This window comes from Bidens hawaiensis, unplaced genomic scaffold, assembly GCF_021521415.1.
Source record: "Bidens hawaiensis isolate Kalapana, Puna unplaced genomic scaffold, B.hawaiensis_p1.1 tig00000566_1, whole genome shotgun sequence".
Classification (NCBI taxonomy): domain Eukaryota; kingdom Viridiplantae; phylum Streptophyta; class Magnoliopsida; order Asterales; family Asteraceae; genus Bidens; species Bidens hawaiensis.
This window is the reverse complement of record NW_027491035.1, coordinates 1,903,862-1,920,862: the sequence shown is the minus strand read 5'-3', so window position 1 is coordinate 1,920,862 and position 17,001 is coordinate 1,903,862. Positions and strand designations below refer to the sequence as shown.

Here is a 17,001-nt window from a genome sequence, read left to right as displayed (position 1 = left end):
TCCTTCATCAATTTAAAATGTTCATAACTTTTTTATGTAGGGATGGTAATGGGTCGGGTTTAGGAATTCCCAAACCCATACCCGGTTATAAAAGTCTGTCCCAAACCCATCGGGTTTTAATCGGGTAATTACCCGTCGGGTTTCGGGTTTTCCCATCGGGTTTCGGGTTTCTTATCGGGTTTTGATAAAACACCCGTCGTGTATACCCGGCTCAAAACACTCTAGGTTTCTACCGGGTTTTGACAAAATATAAGTGATCGATTACAAAGATGGTTACCAAAAAGATAAAATGTCTCAAATAATTTACATAAACAAGTTTCGACAAATAATATATTTGGAATATAGTATGTATATAATATAATAAGTTATACCGGGTACATCGGGTATATAATCGGGTAAATGGGTTTATGTTATCGGGTAATCGGGTCGGGTAATCGGGTATATCAGAAATCCCAAACCCACGAAAAATTTCTAAACTAATCCCAAACCCGTCCCAAATCCTAATGGGTCGGGTATTACCCGTCCCATTTATATCGGGTTTTGGTTTTCCCATCGGGTTCGGTTTTCATTGTCATCCCTATTTTTATGCGACATTTTTTTAAAAACAATTTCACCTTAATAAAGAGTATTTTTATTTTTTATATGAGTACCTTATTGCTATATAAAAATAAAAAAATTTGTGGGTTTTTTACAAATTGTGTTTTACCAAATTGTGTTTTACAAAATTGTGTTATATAATTGTGTTTTATTTTTTCATAGTGTTTTTTGCATTGTGTTATTTAATTGTGTTTTTATTTTCATAGTGTTTTTTTATTGTGTTTTTTCACAGTATTTTCCATTGTGTTTTTTTTCGGTGACCATTTTCGGTTGATCATTTCCGGTAATTGTTTTGCGGCGAATTTTCGGTAAATTTTTCGACGATTTTTCTGGTGAAATTTTTCGGGGAGTGTTTACCAGTGACTTTCCGACAAATTTTCCGGTGAAATTTCCGAAGACTTTTCCGGCAAGGTGGGTGGCGGTGGGTGGCAGTGGTTGTAGGAGTTGAGTGAAAATTTAAGTGGTTTTTAAGATTAGTTAAGTGAATTTTTGAAATTAAATTAAGTGGGTTTTCAATATTAAGGTAATAGACTAAAATAACCTCCTTCTTAACCTTCTTAGGAAGATCAGACTTCTTATTTGAATCTTTCTCCTATTTTATAACCTAATTTTTAAAATAGTTTTGACTCATAACTCATAGATAGCTAGAATAAATGAGATGCGAGATTAGAAGATTATGAGGGAAAACTGACTATTTTATAACTCAATTGTCAATATAGCTTTGACCAGTGACCCATTGATAACTAGGATGATTTTCTTTTAAACACCCAATATTTAAAACAAGAAAAAGAGACAACTTACAAGCTGTAATAAGCCCGAACGTACAAATAAAGAAAATGAACATATATCAAGCTATAAGGCTTTTACAAACTGCTTAAATAGGGAAATTAACAAAATTAAACTTGCACCATTTCTCTCATTTCAAACCCACATGTTTTCTCCTAAGCTTGAACCAAAGAAAGGAAGTCATCTTGATGTCATTCACCAAATTTACCATCGAGAATGGTTTGTTATTAAAAATCATATCATTTCAGATCCTCCAAATCATTCAACACGTAACTAATGAAATTGTTTGAATCGCTTCACGCTTCTCCTTGTTATTCTTAAGTTTATTTGGGACTCCAATAGGTACCTAACGGTGTCAAAGTTATCGGGCATCGGTAATTATGTTGTCATGAATATAGGCTAATATTTAATATTTGAATGTAGGCTTAACACCGAACTAATATTTAATATTTTACGTTATTAAATAAATAAAAGAGTAAGATATCCTAAATACGTAAAAATCATTCTATAATTGTTTTTTAGGAGAGATATTATCCTGAATATTCTATAATTGTTTTAAGATTAGCTGTTGAAAGAAAGTTGTTAACACGACCAGTTACAATTACAAACGTGGATAAACACAAGACTCATCACTCACGCATCTCATAATAAGATTCATTCAACTAAAACTGTTCCTTGCTTCTCTCTCCACAATTATTATTCATTTTCTTAATAATAATAAATAAATCCAAGATTCTTCTTCTCCTTTTGTATATTTAATTTGAAACTGAATTTGTGTTTGAGATACAGAGTTGAGTTGATGGATAATAATAATAATAATAGTAGTAATGTGGATATCGAAAGCGAAGTGTGTGAGAAGATGGAGAGAAATGAATCTGCAGTTGAGATACGTGAGCCACTACTTTTGAAGAGCAGAGTCAATACCACGTCACAGATTGCTATTGTTGGTGCTAAAGTTTGCCCAATTGAGTCACTTGATTATGAGTAATTAATTCTTTCTTTTTGTATTTATTATTATTGATTCTATTTATAGTTAATGTTTGCTTGGTAGATGATGATAATATGTTTATTACATGAGTAGGATTGAATATGTTAAAAATGGGTAGAAAGTTGTTACTTTTGGGACTATTCTTGATTCTTTTTTGCACTTTTAATCATTACCATGTTTCCTTTGAATTTTCCTAATTTTTTTCAAGGATGATCAACAGATTTTTTAATTCATATACACAAAATCATTCAATACTTTTCATCTCTAGCTCTTCATGCCATATTATGTTGATGGAAGTCTAGATCTGGATTGCTCTGTTGATAATAACATGTGTGATATGAGACCTAAACCACATGGCAACATGAAATGATGAATACGTGTTTTGTATTAGACTATTAGTTGTTGGGTTTACATGTGCACAAACCGGTTTAAAACAACCCTTAACCGGTTCGGTTTGTGGAGAAAACTGCAAACCGGTTCCGAACCTACGGTTTTTCCAAACCGGTTTCTACATAATCGGTTTCAGACTAGTTCGATTTTCGGGTCGGTTCGTTAACCGGTTTTTTTGCCCACCTCTAGTTGGGTTTACGGATGCCAATTGGGTATGTATTAGAAGACGATTAAAGTGGTAGGAAATTGAACACACGGTTTTTTTTGGCCCATAATTAGTTTTTTTTGACGATTTAGCAGTAAATTTAATCTTATATTATAAATATGACACCTTTTACTTGTAATCTCTCATCACAAGAGTATAGAGCAATAATGCTATATCCTGGTTGTAGCCCGTGGATGTAGGCCAGCTTAGACCGAACCACGTAAATCCTCATGTTCTTTACTTTTCTGCTGTTTGTGTGTGTGCGTGTTTGCTACCCGATCCTAACATTAGTCTTGAAGTCCATGTTAGTATTGTTTCTTTTAACATTTGATTTCATTGTATATTTATGCAGGATAGTAGAAAATGATCTTTTTAAACAGGATTGGAGGTCAAGGAAGAAGGTGCAAATATTTCAATATGTTGTCTTAAAGTGGACACTTGTACTTCTTATAGGATTAGCTACAGGGCTTGTGGGCTTTTTCAATAACATTGCAGTTGAAAACATTGCCGGTTTTAAGCTTCTTCTCACCGGAAATCTCATGCTTAAGCAAAAGTAAGCCTAAAACTTTCTACCCTTTTGCTTTCGTGTTTAACTGCATATCCATTTTTCTTAATAATTATTGTTTCTGTATATGCAGTTATTATTTGGCGTTTGGTGCTTTAGCTGGTTGTAATGTGGTCCTTGCAACGTGTGCTGCGGTTCTTTGTGCTTATATTGCACCCGCAGCAGCTGGTTCAGGTATACCCGAGGTTAAAGCTTATCTTAATGGTGTAGATGCACATTCTATATTGGCTCCAAGTACCCTCTTTGTAAAGGTGTGTACCCTATGCATTATCATGTGTGCGCTTTGCTGGACTGTTGGTTGATGATGTTATTTGGTCAGATATTTGGATCAATATTTGTGGTGGCTGCTGGATTTGTGGTGGGAAAGGAAGGACCGATGGTCCACACGGGGGCGTGCATAGCTAACTTGCTGGGACAGGGTGGGTCTAGAAAGTACCATTTAACGTGGACTTGGCTTAGATATTTTAAAAATGATAGGGACCGAAGGGATTTGATCACGTGTGGTGCTGCTGCTGGTGTTGCTGCTGCGTTTCGTGCACCCGTTGGTGGGGTCCTCTTTGCTCTTGAAGAAGCAGCCTCATGGTCTTTCGCTTTCTCTCACTTTTAATCATTGAGTTATAGTAGATATTATGTTTATAAACAATTTAAAATAATTAAGTGTACAAGCATTGGCATTCATAGGAAGAATGCTAATTAACCTGTAAGAAAGACATATGACCAGTAATCACTTGCCAGTTGCACATTTAATAAAGTTAATTGCATAAAAAGGTATTTAATTTTGTTGCCCAGAAAACCATATTTGGATTTTTAAAATTATTCGATAAGAGCGCTCAAAGTTTCAAAAAAATGTATGCGAGTTTATCTTGATTTTGACGATGTTTGACTTGTCGGTGTGGCAGTAAACTTGACCAACTTTGACCTATTTTAATATGACACAGATGTGATTTTTACGTTAGGGGTGCTCACAGTTCAGTTTAATATCGTGAACCGTCCAAACCGGAAATAGTTTTTTGTCATATTTTTTATACGTAGGGTCATCTATTTTAATATTCGGTCGGTCATTTGATTATATTTATTATTTTACTTATATATGATTGTGTTCCCCTTTTAGTTCTGCTTTTCCTAAATAATCTTGTTAACCGAATTGATAATTAGGTTCCTGTTAGATTTAGAATAATTATTGTCTACTAAACCAAACAATTAACCAAAATATCATTATCTATCATATTTGTTTACCAAACTCATTTCTGTAGGTCTATTTCTATACTTTTAAATTTATATTTTTTAATTATAAAGGCATTAAAGTTTCTAGTCGTGAAACCAACCCGTTAGTAGCAGTTCGGTCTCAGTTTTCAATGGGTTCGTTTCATTTTGCAATGATAAAAAACCATTACTAATGGTTTGGTTCGCAGTTTGACCCAAAAACCATCAAAACTGGACCATGAACACCCTTAGTTGATGTGGCACTTGGAATCCAATTAACTTAGAAGATTACCTATAAACGTTGTTAACCAATTGAGAAATTAACCGAAGTTAGCTACTTTTCTATAAAATTTGCCGATTTAATAATAATTAAAAAAAGATACGGCCATTCTGGTTTTTAGTTTTTGCTAAGGGTGAGCAACCAGCAACCGATTAACCGATTACTGACCCACTCATAACCAATAACCGAATTAATCAACGGTTCAATTTTGAGGGATTGGATTAACCGATGGTTCAGTTTCGGTTATGGTCAAGCTTGCAGTAACTGGCTTCAATAACCAAACCGAACCGATTGCATCAATATCCTTTGATTTCACTATACATATACTAATACATTTATTATTCACTGAAGGTTACCGATATAATCAGCGTATATATACTAATATATTTATTACTTACATGAATTTAACAAATTAAAACAAACTACAACACCAAATCTAGGCCCGATTACATTATTGTAGGTCATTTTAGTCAGGCCCAAATATTTCAAGATCAAATCTAGTTAACAGTTAACCGAACCGAACCAACATGTAAAAGCGATTAACAAGAACCGACTGGTTATCATTATCTGGTTAACCGAAAGCTCAGTTATGGTTTCGCATCTGCATTATCTAAACCTTGTTCACATATGGTGTTTACAGGTGGCGGAGCGCTCTTCTTTGGAGAACGTTTTTCACAACTGCTGTAGTGGCTGTGGTTTTGAAGGGTCTGACTGAATACTGTAAAAATGGACAGTGCGGATTGTTTGGTGAAGGAGGTTTGATCATGTTTGATATCAATAATTCAGTACCTTCTTACAACACTATAGATCTCCTTGCCATTATGTTACTTGGAGTTATTGGTGGAATATTTGGAAGCATTTACAATTATCTTGTTGATAAGGTTTTGAGGACTTACAGCATTATCAATGAGTAAGCACTTTTCAGTTTCATAGTCCTTTTATCTTTATGTGAACCTTGATACAGCATGCATACATCAATATGATCTTCAATATGATCTTCTTATTCAAAGGTTCAGTATAATTACGTAATTACCCTTCTTTTAATCTAATTTTACCGACTCTTTTACTCCAGACACACGATGATCAAACTTTAATCTTTCCCAAGAATGTCCTTTTTGGTCAATTTATATATTAATTGTCTTACGTAATTGGTGTATTACTAGGGGTGGAATTGTTTCGGTTGCCGGGTTGATTTGACGAACCCTACCTATATATTTATCCGTGCATGAGTCGTTTTGTGCTGAATCCGAACCAAAAACCGAAAAGTTGGTTCTTGAGTTTTTGGAAACCGTCTGGTTTTAGTATTTTTCAGTTGTTGCAATGGGTTTGGTACTGTTTTTCCATTTGAGCTTTAAACTTTTATGGGCCTGAAAAGCGGGCAAAAACATTGAATTTGGGCATGAGACTTTTGGTATACATTTTTTGTTAATTAAAAAGTAGTTAATTAATAACACATTTAGATCTAAACTTTTTGGGCTACGCCATTTATTTTTTTTATAAATTACTTAACATACATAAATAAAAACGGCAATCCATAAATTCAATAACAAAAGTCTGGTTCTTCGGTTTTTACAGGTTCTGTTCAGTTATAAAAGTCTGTTCGGTATTACGGTTTTTGGTACATGTAAAACCAAACCATACCAAACCCAACCAGAAGTTTGATCTCTGAAAAAATATTGAACCAAACTGTCTTGGGTTGGGTTCGGTCATGTTGTTTATTTCCTTTACGAGTCAGTTATTTTACTTTTACTAATTCTTGAAAATAATTGCAGGAGAGGTCCTGGTTTCAGGGTCCTTCTAGTCATCACCATTTCAATCCTAACTTCTTGTTGCGCGTTCGGTATCCCATGGCTAGCAAACTGCATCCCGTGCCCCGTCAACTCAAAAGAAGAATGCCCAACAAAAGGCCGGTCCGGAAGCTACAATAGCTTCCAGTGTCCCGCGGGCCACTACAACGAACTCGCCTCGCTTCTACTCACCACCAACGACGACGCCATTCGAAGCCTATTTAGCTCGCTTAACGCCCACGAGTTCCGCATCCCGAGCCTTGTTTTCTTCTTTTTCGCCATGTATTTCCTCGGCATAATAACGTATGGAATCGCCATCCCGTCCGGTTTATTCATCCCCGTAATATTAGCTGGCGCATCATACGGTCGCCTCATGGGGCGGCTCCTCGATCCCATTGCTAACCTTGACGCGGGCCTTTTCGCGTTACTTGGTGCCGCGTCGTTCCTTGGCGGCACAATGCGAATGACAGTTTCATTATGCGTTATTCTTCTCGAGCTCACGAATAATCTTCTAATGCTTCCGTTAATGATGCTCGTTCTTCTTATTTCGAAAACCGTAGCCGATTGTTTCAACAAAGGCGTGTATGACCAAATTGTAACAATGAAAGGGTTACCGTTTCTTGAAGCGCATGCCGAACCGTACATGCGACATTTGGTCGCGGGCGATGTCGTTTCCGGGCCGTTGATAACGTTCTCGGGTGTTGAAAAGGTTGGGAACATACTACATTCGCTAAGGATGACGTCGCATAACGGGTTTCCGGTTATTGAAGAGCCGCCAATAACCGACGCACCGGAGTTGTGTGGGATTGTGTTACGGTCGCATTTGCTTGTTTTGCTTAAAGGGAAGGTGTTTACGCGACACAGGCGGTTGAGTGGGACCGAGACGTTGAAAAGGTACCACGCGTTTGATTTTGCGAAAGCGGGGTCAGGGAAAGGGTTGAAGTTGGAAGATTTGGATATCGGGCCCGAGGAGATGGAAATGTATGTTGATCTTCATCCGATTACGAATACGTCACCGTATACGGTGGTGGAAACTATGTCTTTGGCTAAAGCTGCAGTTGCGTTTAGAGAACTTGGTCTTAGGCATTTGTGTGTCGTGCCAAAGACTCCTGGGGTAATCTTTCTTTCTTTAATTTATATTATTGGTCTGTTGACTAGAGTTGACATATTGGGCGGGCTGGATATGGAAGATTGGTGTACTTTCTTGATTGGGCTTACATTTTCATATCATCAGTTACTTTTGTATTTATTTTAAATAAGAATTTCATAATACTATAAAATATTTAATATTTATTTAAATAAATAGCAATATTTTTTTATTAAAAATAGATAAACTAAAATATAACAAATGGATAATAACATTGTTAAAAAAACTAGCCGGTAAAAAATTTAACCGTTAACATAGCCTGTTGATCAATTCTTCATGTAAGTAACATAAAACATGATAAATATTAAACCTATGAACATGTTACAGCATGGAGACTACTAACCGCATCGGAGAAGGATGTATGCGACATAGTTGTCAGGTTGATCGAGTTCCCTTTTAGGATGTATAGTTAAGGATGGTGTTAGGGTTCTTGAGAGGAACCCGGTTTAGGAGAGATGAGGCACACAAATTGTTATGTTTGTGTAATTAGGTTATGATGTTAATATTTATCTCTCTATATATACACCCAAGGGGAAACCCTTTATTAGTTAATTATAGGTAATATGGCCCATCAACAATTACCAAACTAATATATAATAAGGTATAGTTAATATTTTGATCTATTATAATATAAATGATTATAATGGCCATATATAAATATATATAATTATATATTTAGTCTTACATTCTCCCACTTGGCCGAGTAATCATTTATTATGAGTTTTAGATAAGCCTGATCAGGAGTTAACACTCATTTTAGCTTTAAACTTAAACTAGGGCAGAGAAATACAGTCATTACATTGAACATCAACTCAAGACCCCCATTAATCATACTACAGTCCTTATTTAAAACCTAAGTAGTTATGATCAAAATTTTCAGGTAAGCCCTGCAAACGTTTGATTTGTATAATAATTTGTCTATGTCATTATGCATGCAGAACATATTAAGAGACATACAAAATCAAAACTGATGAGGAAATTTAATATTTAATCATTCATACTACGATATGCAGTTGTACGCGGTCATTAATAAACCCCTCATGATTATAAGCGCTTTCATAATACTTATGGGTAATAGACCTTTAGTTATAGGATCCTTAAGCATATCATGAATGTATTCGATATGAAATTTTAGATTCCTCAATTCGTTTATAAACGAATAATTAATTTCATATCAAAATTTAATGCAACACCTCTCAAACTGTTACTGTTTGAGAAAACATGGTAGCTGACTTTATCACAATTAGTCTTCAATATATAATTTATCTGGAGTTTAATATAACTTATGAGTCCACTAATAAATATTCAACAACATTTATTGACAACAATGTTGTAATTAATCAACATATTATGTCGTTATGACTTAGGTTGTTGTTATCAGTTCATTATGACTCCTCCATGAGATAGATTTATCTACTGACATAATAATATATCCCGAAAATTACATTTTCTTATCACTGAATATGACAAAGTTTAGAGTAATCTACCGGTTTGAATTCTCACTTCTTCTTTTAAATTAAGTCTTTCGTTTCTTTTAAAGATATCTTAGTACTCTTTTAGATGCTTCACATTAATCTAGACATATCTAGTGTGTTGCGATTTTGAGTAATATCTAAACGAGTATAGACTTGAACTTATATAAGCTTCTACTTAATGAAGCATAAGGAAATAATCTATGTGTTCCTATTATCCTCTAAAGTAGAGCAATAGTGTTTGTTACATGTGTAGGAATATCTCTGAGATCTATAATATCAAAGTATGTGTGAAAATACTTTGACTCATGCAACATATACTTGTCAGAATCATCTATATAAGGACAAGTTTGTTTTTAGTTTCTCCCACTCATCTTGAGGTATGTACATTAATCCACTTGGTTTTTTATGAAAATAATTGTATAAATATTTCATCAAATTTTGATGTTTGCATTAACCCATACATGGATTTTATTGACTTATAGACTAAATGTTCATTAACCTTTAGTTTATAACATTTAGGTTGTTTTATGAGCATGTAGATATGTAAGTCAGTTATTAGGGAAAGTTGTTTTAATGTTCTTCTAACGTAGCTCTTTAACTATTATAAGCTACTTGAACAGTGATGATCCTCAAATAAATGTTTTATAATATAGGTTATAAGATTCTTTGATGATTTATTCCCTTTTGAATCTAACCTTTAATAATCAATTATGCTTCTTAGTGTCTTAACGTTTGTGTTAGGATTTCGTTTAGTTATGAACACCTTTAGGTGATTCAACCAAATCTCAAAACGTTAGCGACTTATGGAGTCAATTATGATTGATGATAATGGTTTAATTATAAGGGTTATGATCATTAAACTTTCCAACATCCAATTCAACTTTAGTTAGGGAGGTTACATAAGCATCAAATTTAGTAGGTTTGAAAACCTAGATGGCCTCCTAAGTTGATTATTGGGTAATTTTAAAAGTCTCAGTTTTATGGATTAGCTCTTAATTAGGTTGCTATCATTTTTCAGGATTCTAAGTGTGTAAGAGTTGGTGCAGTATGGTGTACAAGAGGTGTAATTGGTGTTAAATTTGGAGTAAAATTTAATGACTCTCTTCCCCCTGCCTCTTGTACTTTTAACAAGTCATTATAAGGACTTTCACCGCTCCCGCTGACTTTAAAAACCTTTAGGAAATTAGCATGCTTATGGTCAATATTTAAAGACCAATAAATTCTAACAGAAAACGAGTTAATGATGTAAGTCGTCGTAGTTTCTCTTGTGAGGATTATTTCAGTAAGAAATCGGAGTATGCCCACGTTTAATAAACACCGAAACTTTTGTAAGAGTAGTAGTAAATTCGACAGAGATAAGTTTTGATGAAATAGTATTGTGATGGAGCGGTGTCTTGTACAAGAGGTGTAATTAAGACAATATCAAGTTTTCACTCCTCCACCTCTTGCAAATCTTGTAAGTTATGATTGAGACACTTAAGGCTCCCATTGATCTTTAATATCTCTAGGAAAATACAAGAGAACTTTCAATGATGTACATGACGTGAGAATCCATCATATATATGTTAGACTTGATTTGATTCCATTAACGTCCAGATGTCATAATAAACTTAAAGGACATATTTTATTGAAATCGTATTAAGTATATATGAACGGAACTCTTTAAGACCGCGGACCATAGAATACTGATTAGATCAAAGTAAATAGCATTTTAAATGATAAAAGAATTATGTCTGAATATTCCGTTTGAATAAGTTTCACGAATGTCAGTGAAATATAACTTATGGTGGACTCATACTTATTCCTTAAGCCAAGTAATGTTCAGGGCATTTAACACATGATTTAAAATCACTAAGAATGAGATTATATGAAAAATCACCCTCATCAACCATGTCATGATTTCTTATAAAATTTGGTTTTAATGGATGAATTTTATATGTCTCATTTATCTTTTGTTACATTTTTATTTGTATGATAACTAAAGTTGTGAAAATATATAGTATCATCTAGTTGTATTTTATAAATGTTTCAATCCAAATATTGATAACAAATCATATGATAGTTAAAGGTAATAGTGACTTTATGTTGGCTATGCAAACCTTAAAACTGACATAATGTAGCTTAAGTATTGATACTAAATTCTGATTAATCTCCAGAATATTTAAGGTATCATAAAGCGTAATTTGAAGACAGTTTATCATGGTTCTAGTAACCTTAACATGTCAATTTGTCACTAACCCTCATGTTAGTTATTTGTTGATTTTTTGGTAAACATATAGAACTAGACTCAACCAATCATGTGTTAATGAGAATATTAGGTTAGCAGACTTAAATATCATTATTATATAACTATCAATTTTAGCCAGTTCTTTTGAATTATGGATAATCTTGTAATGCATATGCCTAATCTAATGACATATTTTTGCAATGAGACTTCTCCTTAGAGAACTTAAAGCTGGAAGTAATACTTGTATTTTGTTCATGAACCTTAGAATAATCCTCTTTTAGGTTTTAGTGGTAGTGAGTTGAATAACATCTTATTTTCCAGTACCGGATGCTTCTTTTCTTGTACATATGTTGCAGATCAACACACTCATTTTCCTTTGGTACTTCTGAGTATTATAGTTGATTATTAAGGTACCAAATTGTACTATTGAAAATTTGAGTATGCAATGTACTAGAATATTGTACTTAATATCATGTGTGAGCCCTTAATTTTATGAGTCATGATTGTACATTATGATTTATTCAATAATATCATCTAACCTTATAGTTAGAATTCTTAAAGAGTGCATGAATCTTGGGAGTTATTTTGATTAGTGTTAGGAAAAACTAAATCTATAATAACTCTAGTGATAGCATTTATTTATATAAGTTCTTGATTATCATTATCGTAATAGACATTATGATTGACTCATTCCATTTGTTAGGCTCTAGTTTTCAATGGAATAATTGTTATTAGAAAGAGCAGTAGGATAGTCACATCATGTCTTAATGGATAATTAAAATTGAGAAGAGCTAAATGTTATTAAAACTCTTTTTGAGACAAAATTTAATTGTGTTTTGAGATTAGAGTGGATGATTTGGATGAGATAGCTATTTATAGAAGAAAATTATAGTTGTAATGTTATTGGATATTAAGATAATATATATTAAAATTTATGATCATTAGATTAATGAAGGATCATTAATGTAAGGATCATTATATTTTATTGAAGATGTGATATGTCTATTATTAACATCAAACTAATAGACTATAATTAAAAGTTCTACTTAAACAAAAAATAAATCACCTTTAAACAGAATTAAATTTTATGTAAGTATGTGTGCAAAATAATTGTAACACATCACCTTTGGGCAGAAGTGAGACAATTATTTTAATTATGCATGGGCTAGTTTTGCTTGATAAAAATGTAACACATCACCTTTGGGCACAAGTGAGACATTTGTATCATGTTATGCAAACACTAACAAAAGCTTTCAATTAAACTTGAATGATGGTAAATGTAACACATCACCTTTGGGCAGAAGTGATACATCAAAATTCACTCAAATTAAGCTTTTTACATTTTGTAAAGTTTTATAAGATTTAATTATTTACAAAACAGTTAATTAGGTTTAGTTTATGGGAATATTAGAGTTCTCGCGAAATTAGTTATCGAGACTTTTGAGTTCTTGGGAATTATGAGTTCTCGGGAATTTTAGTGAGCCCGACTTTTAGTGGGTTTTCGGATTATGAGAGTTTCGGGTTTTATAAGGTCATCGGGATTTTGGTAAACCAAAACCATTTTAGAAAAACCGAAATTTAATTTTAGATCTTTAACCCATAAGCTATTTTTAACTCTTAAATTATTTTGTCCCATCAATTATTTTTAAATCCCATAAACTAATTTATGATAAAGATATAATTCGAATTTTAATGGATTATCTTGTTTCCAAATTTAAAAGATTTGATTTAATTATCTTATATCTTGAAATCTTTTATTAATAAAACTATATCATGTTTCAAAATTTTTAATAGATAAAAATCAATCAAAATTGGAAACAACATATTTTAAACCTACGATTCATCCAAAATAAGGGCGATTCTTCGGTTTTTATGATGAACACGAAGAACATCTTCGAAGAATCTTTAGTCAATTTTCTCTGGAATCGAAATCTTAAATATATTTTTAACATATTTCGAATATATTAGAGTTTTAAATATGAATTTTAGCAATTATAACCAGTTTTCTTAACAAAATATGAAAACCGAAAAAATTAGGGTTTTAATCAAAATTTATGTTCTTCGATTTTAATTCCAGATTTAGGGAAAAACATGAAGAACTGATTAATCAACATCGCTCTAATGCCACATGTTGATCAATTCTTCATGTAAGTAATATAAAACATGATAAATATTAAACCTATAAACCTGTTACAGCTTGGAGAGTACTAACTGCATCGGAGAAGGATGTAGGCGACATAGTTGTCAGGTTGATCGAGTTCGCCTTTAGGATGTATAGTTAAGGATGGAGTTAGGGTTCTTGAGAGGATTCCGGTTTAGGAGAGAGGAGGCACACAAATTGTTATGTTTGTGTAATTAGGTTATGATGTTAATATTTATCTCTCTATATATACACCCAAGTAGAAACCCTTTATTAGTTAATTATAGGTAATATGGCCCATCAACAATTACCAAACTAATATATAATAAGGTATAGTTAATATTTTGATCTATTATAATATAAATGATTATAATGGCCATATATAAATATATATAATTATATATTTAGTCTTACATAGCCGTTACGTAAAAAATACACAAACAAAAAAATACATCATTTTTGAAATAAATATAAAAAACATGTATATATGTATAATATTTTAATATATTTTATAAATATAAATATGGGTGTGTGTGTGTATATATATATATGTGTGTGTGTATAGGGGGGGGGGGTGTTTCAAAGATGTGATGTTTGGGGCCCACAATGGGTGGTTTTTGGTGGTTTGAAAAATCAAATTTGAAACATTGGTTTTTGTCACTTTTTGGTTTAAAGTTTAAACCATGCACTCCAATGGTTTACTTGGTTTTTGGGTTGGTTTGAAGTCTAGAGATGGCAATCTTGATCCAAACCATTTCAAATGAGTCAATTTGGGTTGCTTTGAAATTTATATGGGTTGGTTTGGGTCATGGGTTTAATTATATGGGTAAAATAGGTCACTTGAAATTTCACATTCTTATTTTCGGGTCAAAATGGGTCGACAAATTTAAATATATGGGTCGATGTGGGTTAGTGTTTTAAGGAAACATGGCAGGTTCAAGTTGAAACAGGTTTTGGATTGAAACAAGATCGGTTTAGGTTTTGGCTCGGATCAGGTTTCGTTCCGACACGAGTTTTCGCACTGGCCGGGTCGGATTTTGGTTTCTTTCGAGTTTTCGCACTTGAAGGGTCGAGTTTGGTTTTTGTTTCGTTTTCTGTTTCGGTTAATTTGTTGGGTTTTTTATGAACGAGGACAACGGCGAAACATTTTAGTTTTTTTACTTTTTTTCATTTTTTATTTATGTTTTGAGTTATGATTTTTTTATTGTTTTTTTAGAATTTTTTTTGAGGGGTTTTTTATCTTAACAAAAACCAACAAAAAAAAATTCAAAAAAGAAACATAAAAAGAAATCATAACTCAAAATATAAATAAAAAACGAAAAAAGTAAAAAAATTAAAATGTTTTCGCCGTTGTCCTCGTTCATAAAAAAAAAAGAAAAAAAAACCCAACCCGAAACCCGTTATGACTTGGACCCATTCCGACTGGACCAATTCTGACCTGAACCTATTGACCCTAACTCGTTCCGGCTCGAACCAAAACAACCCTCTTTTTAGTTGACCCATTCCGACTTATGTTTGTTTTTCTTATAACTTTTAATATATAAAGTTTTATATTATTTCGAATATACTAATAGGACATGATTATTTTTATCTACGAACCGACATAAACTTACTTAAACCCGAGACGTGTCAAATTAATATCGAAATGTTTATAAAAATTTGACCCGACACGGTTTTAAATAAAATTTATGCCAATATATATATAAAAATAAGCATGTTTTATCGGTATTTTCGAAACAATATAAAATTTTATATATTAAAAGTTAAAAATACAAATATAATTAGAATCAGTTATATTAATAATATTAAAAAAAATACAAGAGGCTAACACGTCGTTGACCATGTGTTTGAATACCTAACTCATCTTTGACGATGTGTTAGGAAGTCTGACGCATCTTTGACGACTTGTTGACGTGTTTTATAAACACATCATCAAAGATGCGTCAGACTTCCTAACACATCGTCACATATGAGTTAGATGGGGACATTTTTGGAATTCTAAAATTTGGAGGACAAAAGTGAAATCTATTTCCAAAGTAGGTCAATTTTCCTTTTTTTAATTTTGTGTCCAAATTTTAGCGTTAAAGCATAACGTGAGTTTGAACCATTGGCTCGTTACCCAAGTGCACCTTTCGTATGGGTCGGATTGGCCCAACACTTTTGCCTAAGTTTTAAATAATTTTATAGATTTCTTGTACTTTTTATACTAGTTTTTCTCTAATAAAATGATTTAGAAAGTGTGCGTAAACTAAGGTTATTTTTTACGTTTTTCCTTTTAATGATAATTTATTTTTACTTGTGTGTTACGAAGTTAGAGCTAAAACGTAACACGAGTCTGGCCCGTTGACAAAGTGCATTACCCTTGTTACGTGCAGGATAGGCCCGGCACTTTTTGCCTAAACTTAAATATAATTATATCGTTTCGCGTACATTTTATACTAGTTTTTATCAAATAATATTATTTAATAATTCTTTTTTTTTCTAAACTTAGCTTATATTTTACCCACTTCCTTTTTGAGAAAGGTATATTTTACTTTGTGTGTTAAAATGTACTAAAACATAATGTGGATTTGACATGTTGATTCATTGACCAAGTCAAGGAGTTGAAATTGCCAACCCTTATTACTTATTTACATTTATATTCTTTGCAGAGACCCCCGATAGTCGGTATCTTGACACGACATGATTTCATGCCAGAGCACATATTGGGGCTCTACCCGCATATTGACCCTCACAAGTAGTTCAAAGGCGGTGTTGTGTGTTATGAGTCGGTTTCAACAATCGTCGAATGCGAGTCGATTGTTGGATATTATTATTCTTTTGTGAAATTGATTTTGTGGGAGCCAAAGGAGATAGCTACAAATGTTGTTTGTAGGGTTTATAGAGAGTGAAGGCGAGTGTTGTTTTTCCTTGTAAGAACAAATGTTAAATTGTGTGTTAATATGGTGTTACAATAACTTTTTAATAATATAACTGTATTTTATAATTTTTTCTCCCTTTTCGTTTATTGTTTATTGTTAACGGGATTTGCCAAATGAATAACAAATAATAAAGTACATTATTTGAAATAAATACACAAAATTAAAGGTAAAAAAAATGAAATATATAGTTAAACAATAAAAAATCTAGAATCTTAAATTTGCATTCTTTAAAAAATGTTGACTTCATTAATAAAAAGTAAGGTAAATATTGAGCATAATTATATTATTTA

The 17,001-nt window shown here is 32.6% G+C and overlaps 1 protein-coding gene across 1 annotated transcript; it reads left to right on the top strand.

The window, feature by feature from the left end:
* Positions 1–2,027: 2,027 nt before the first annotated feature.
* LOC143636301 (chloride channel protein CLC-c-like) lies at positions 2,028–16,782 on the top strand. The gene is made up of 7 exons (XM_077103937.1): positions 2,028–2,367; positions 3,319–3,519; positions 3,605–3,782; positions 3,851–4,113; positions 5,655–5,924; positions 6,787–7,915; positions 16,442–16,782. Exons 1-7 carry the CDS (start codon positions 2,183–2,185, stop codon positions 16,529–16,531), a joined length of 2,316 nt encoding a protein of 771 aa, XP_076960052.1. The 5' UTR covers positions 2,028–2,182; the 3' UTR covers positions 16,532–16,782.
* The last annotated feature ends 219 nt before the right edge of the window (positions 16,783–17,001 follow it).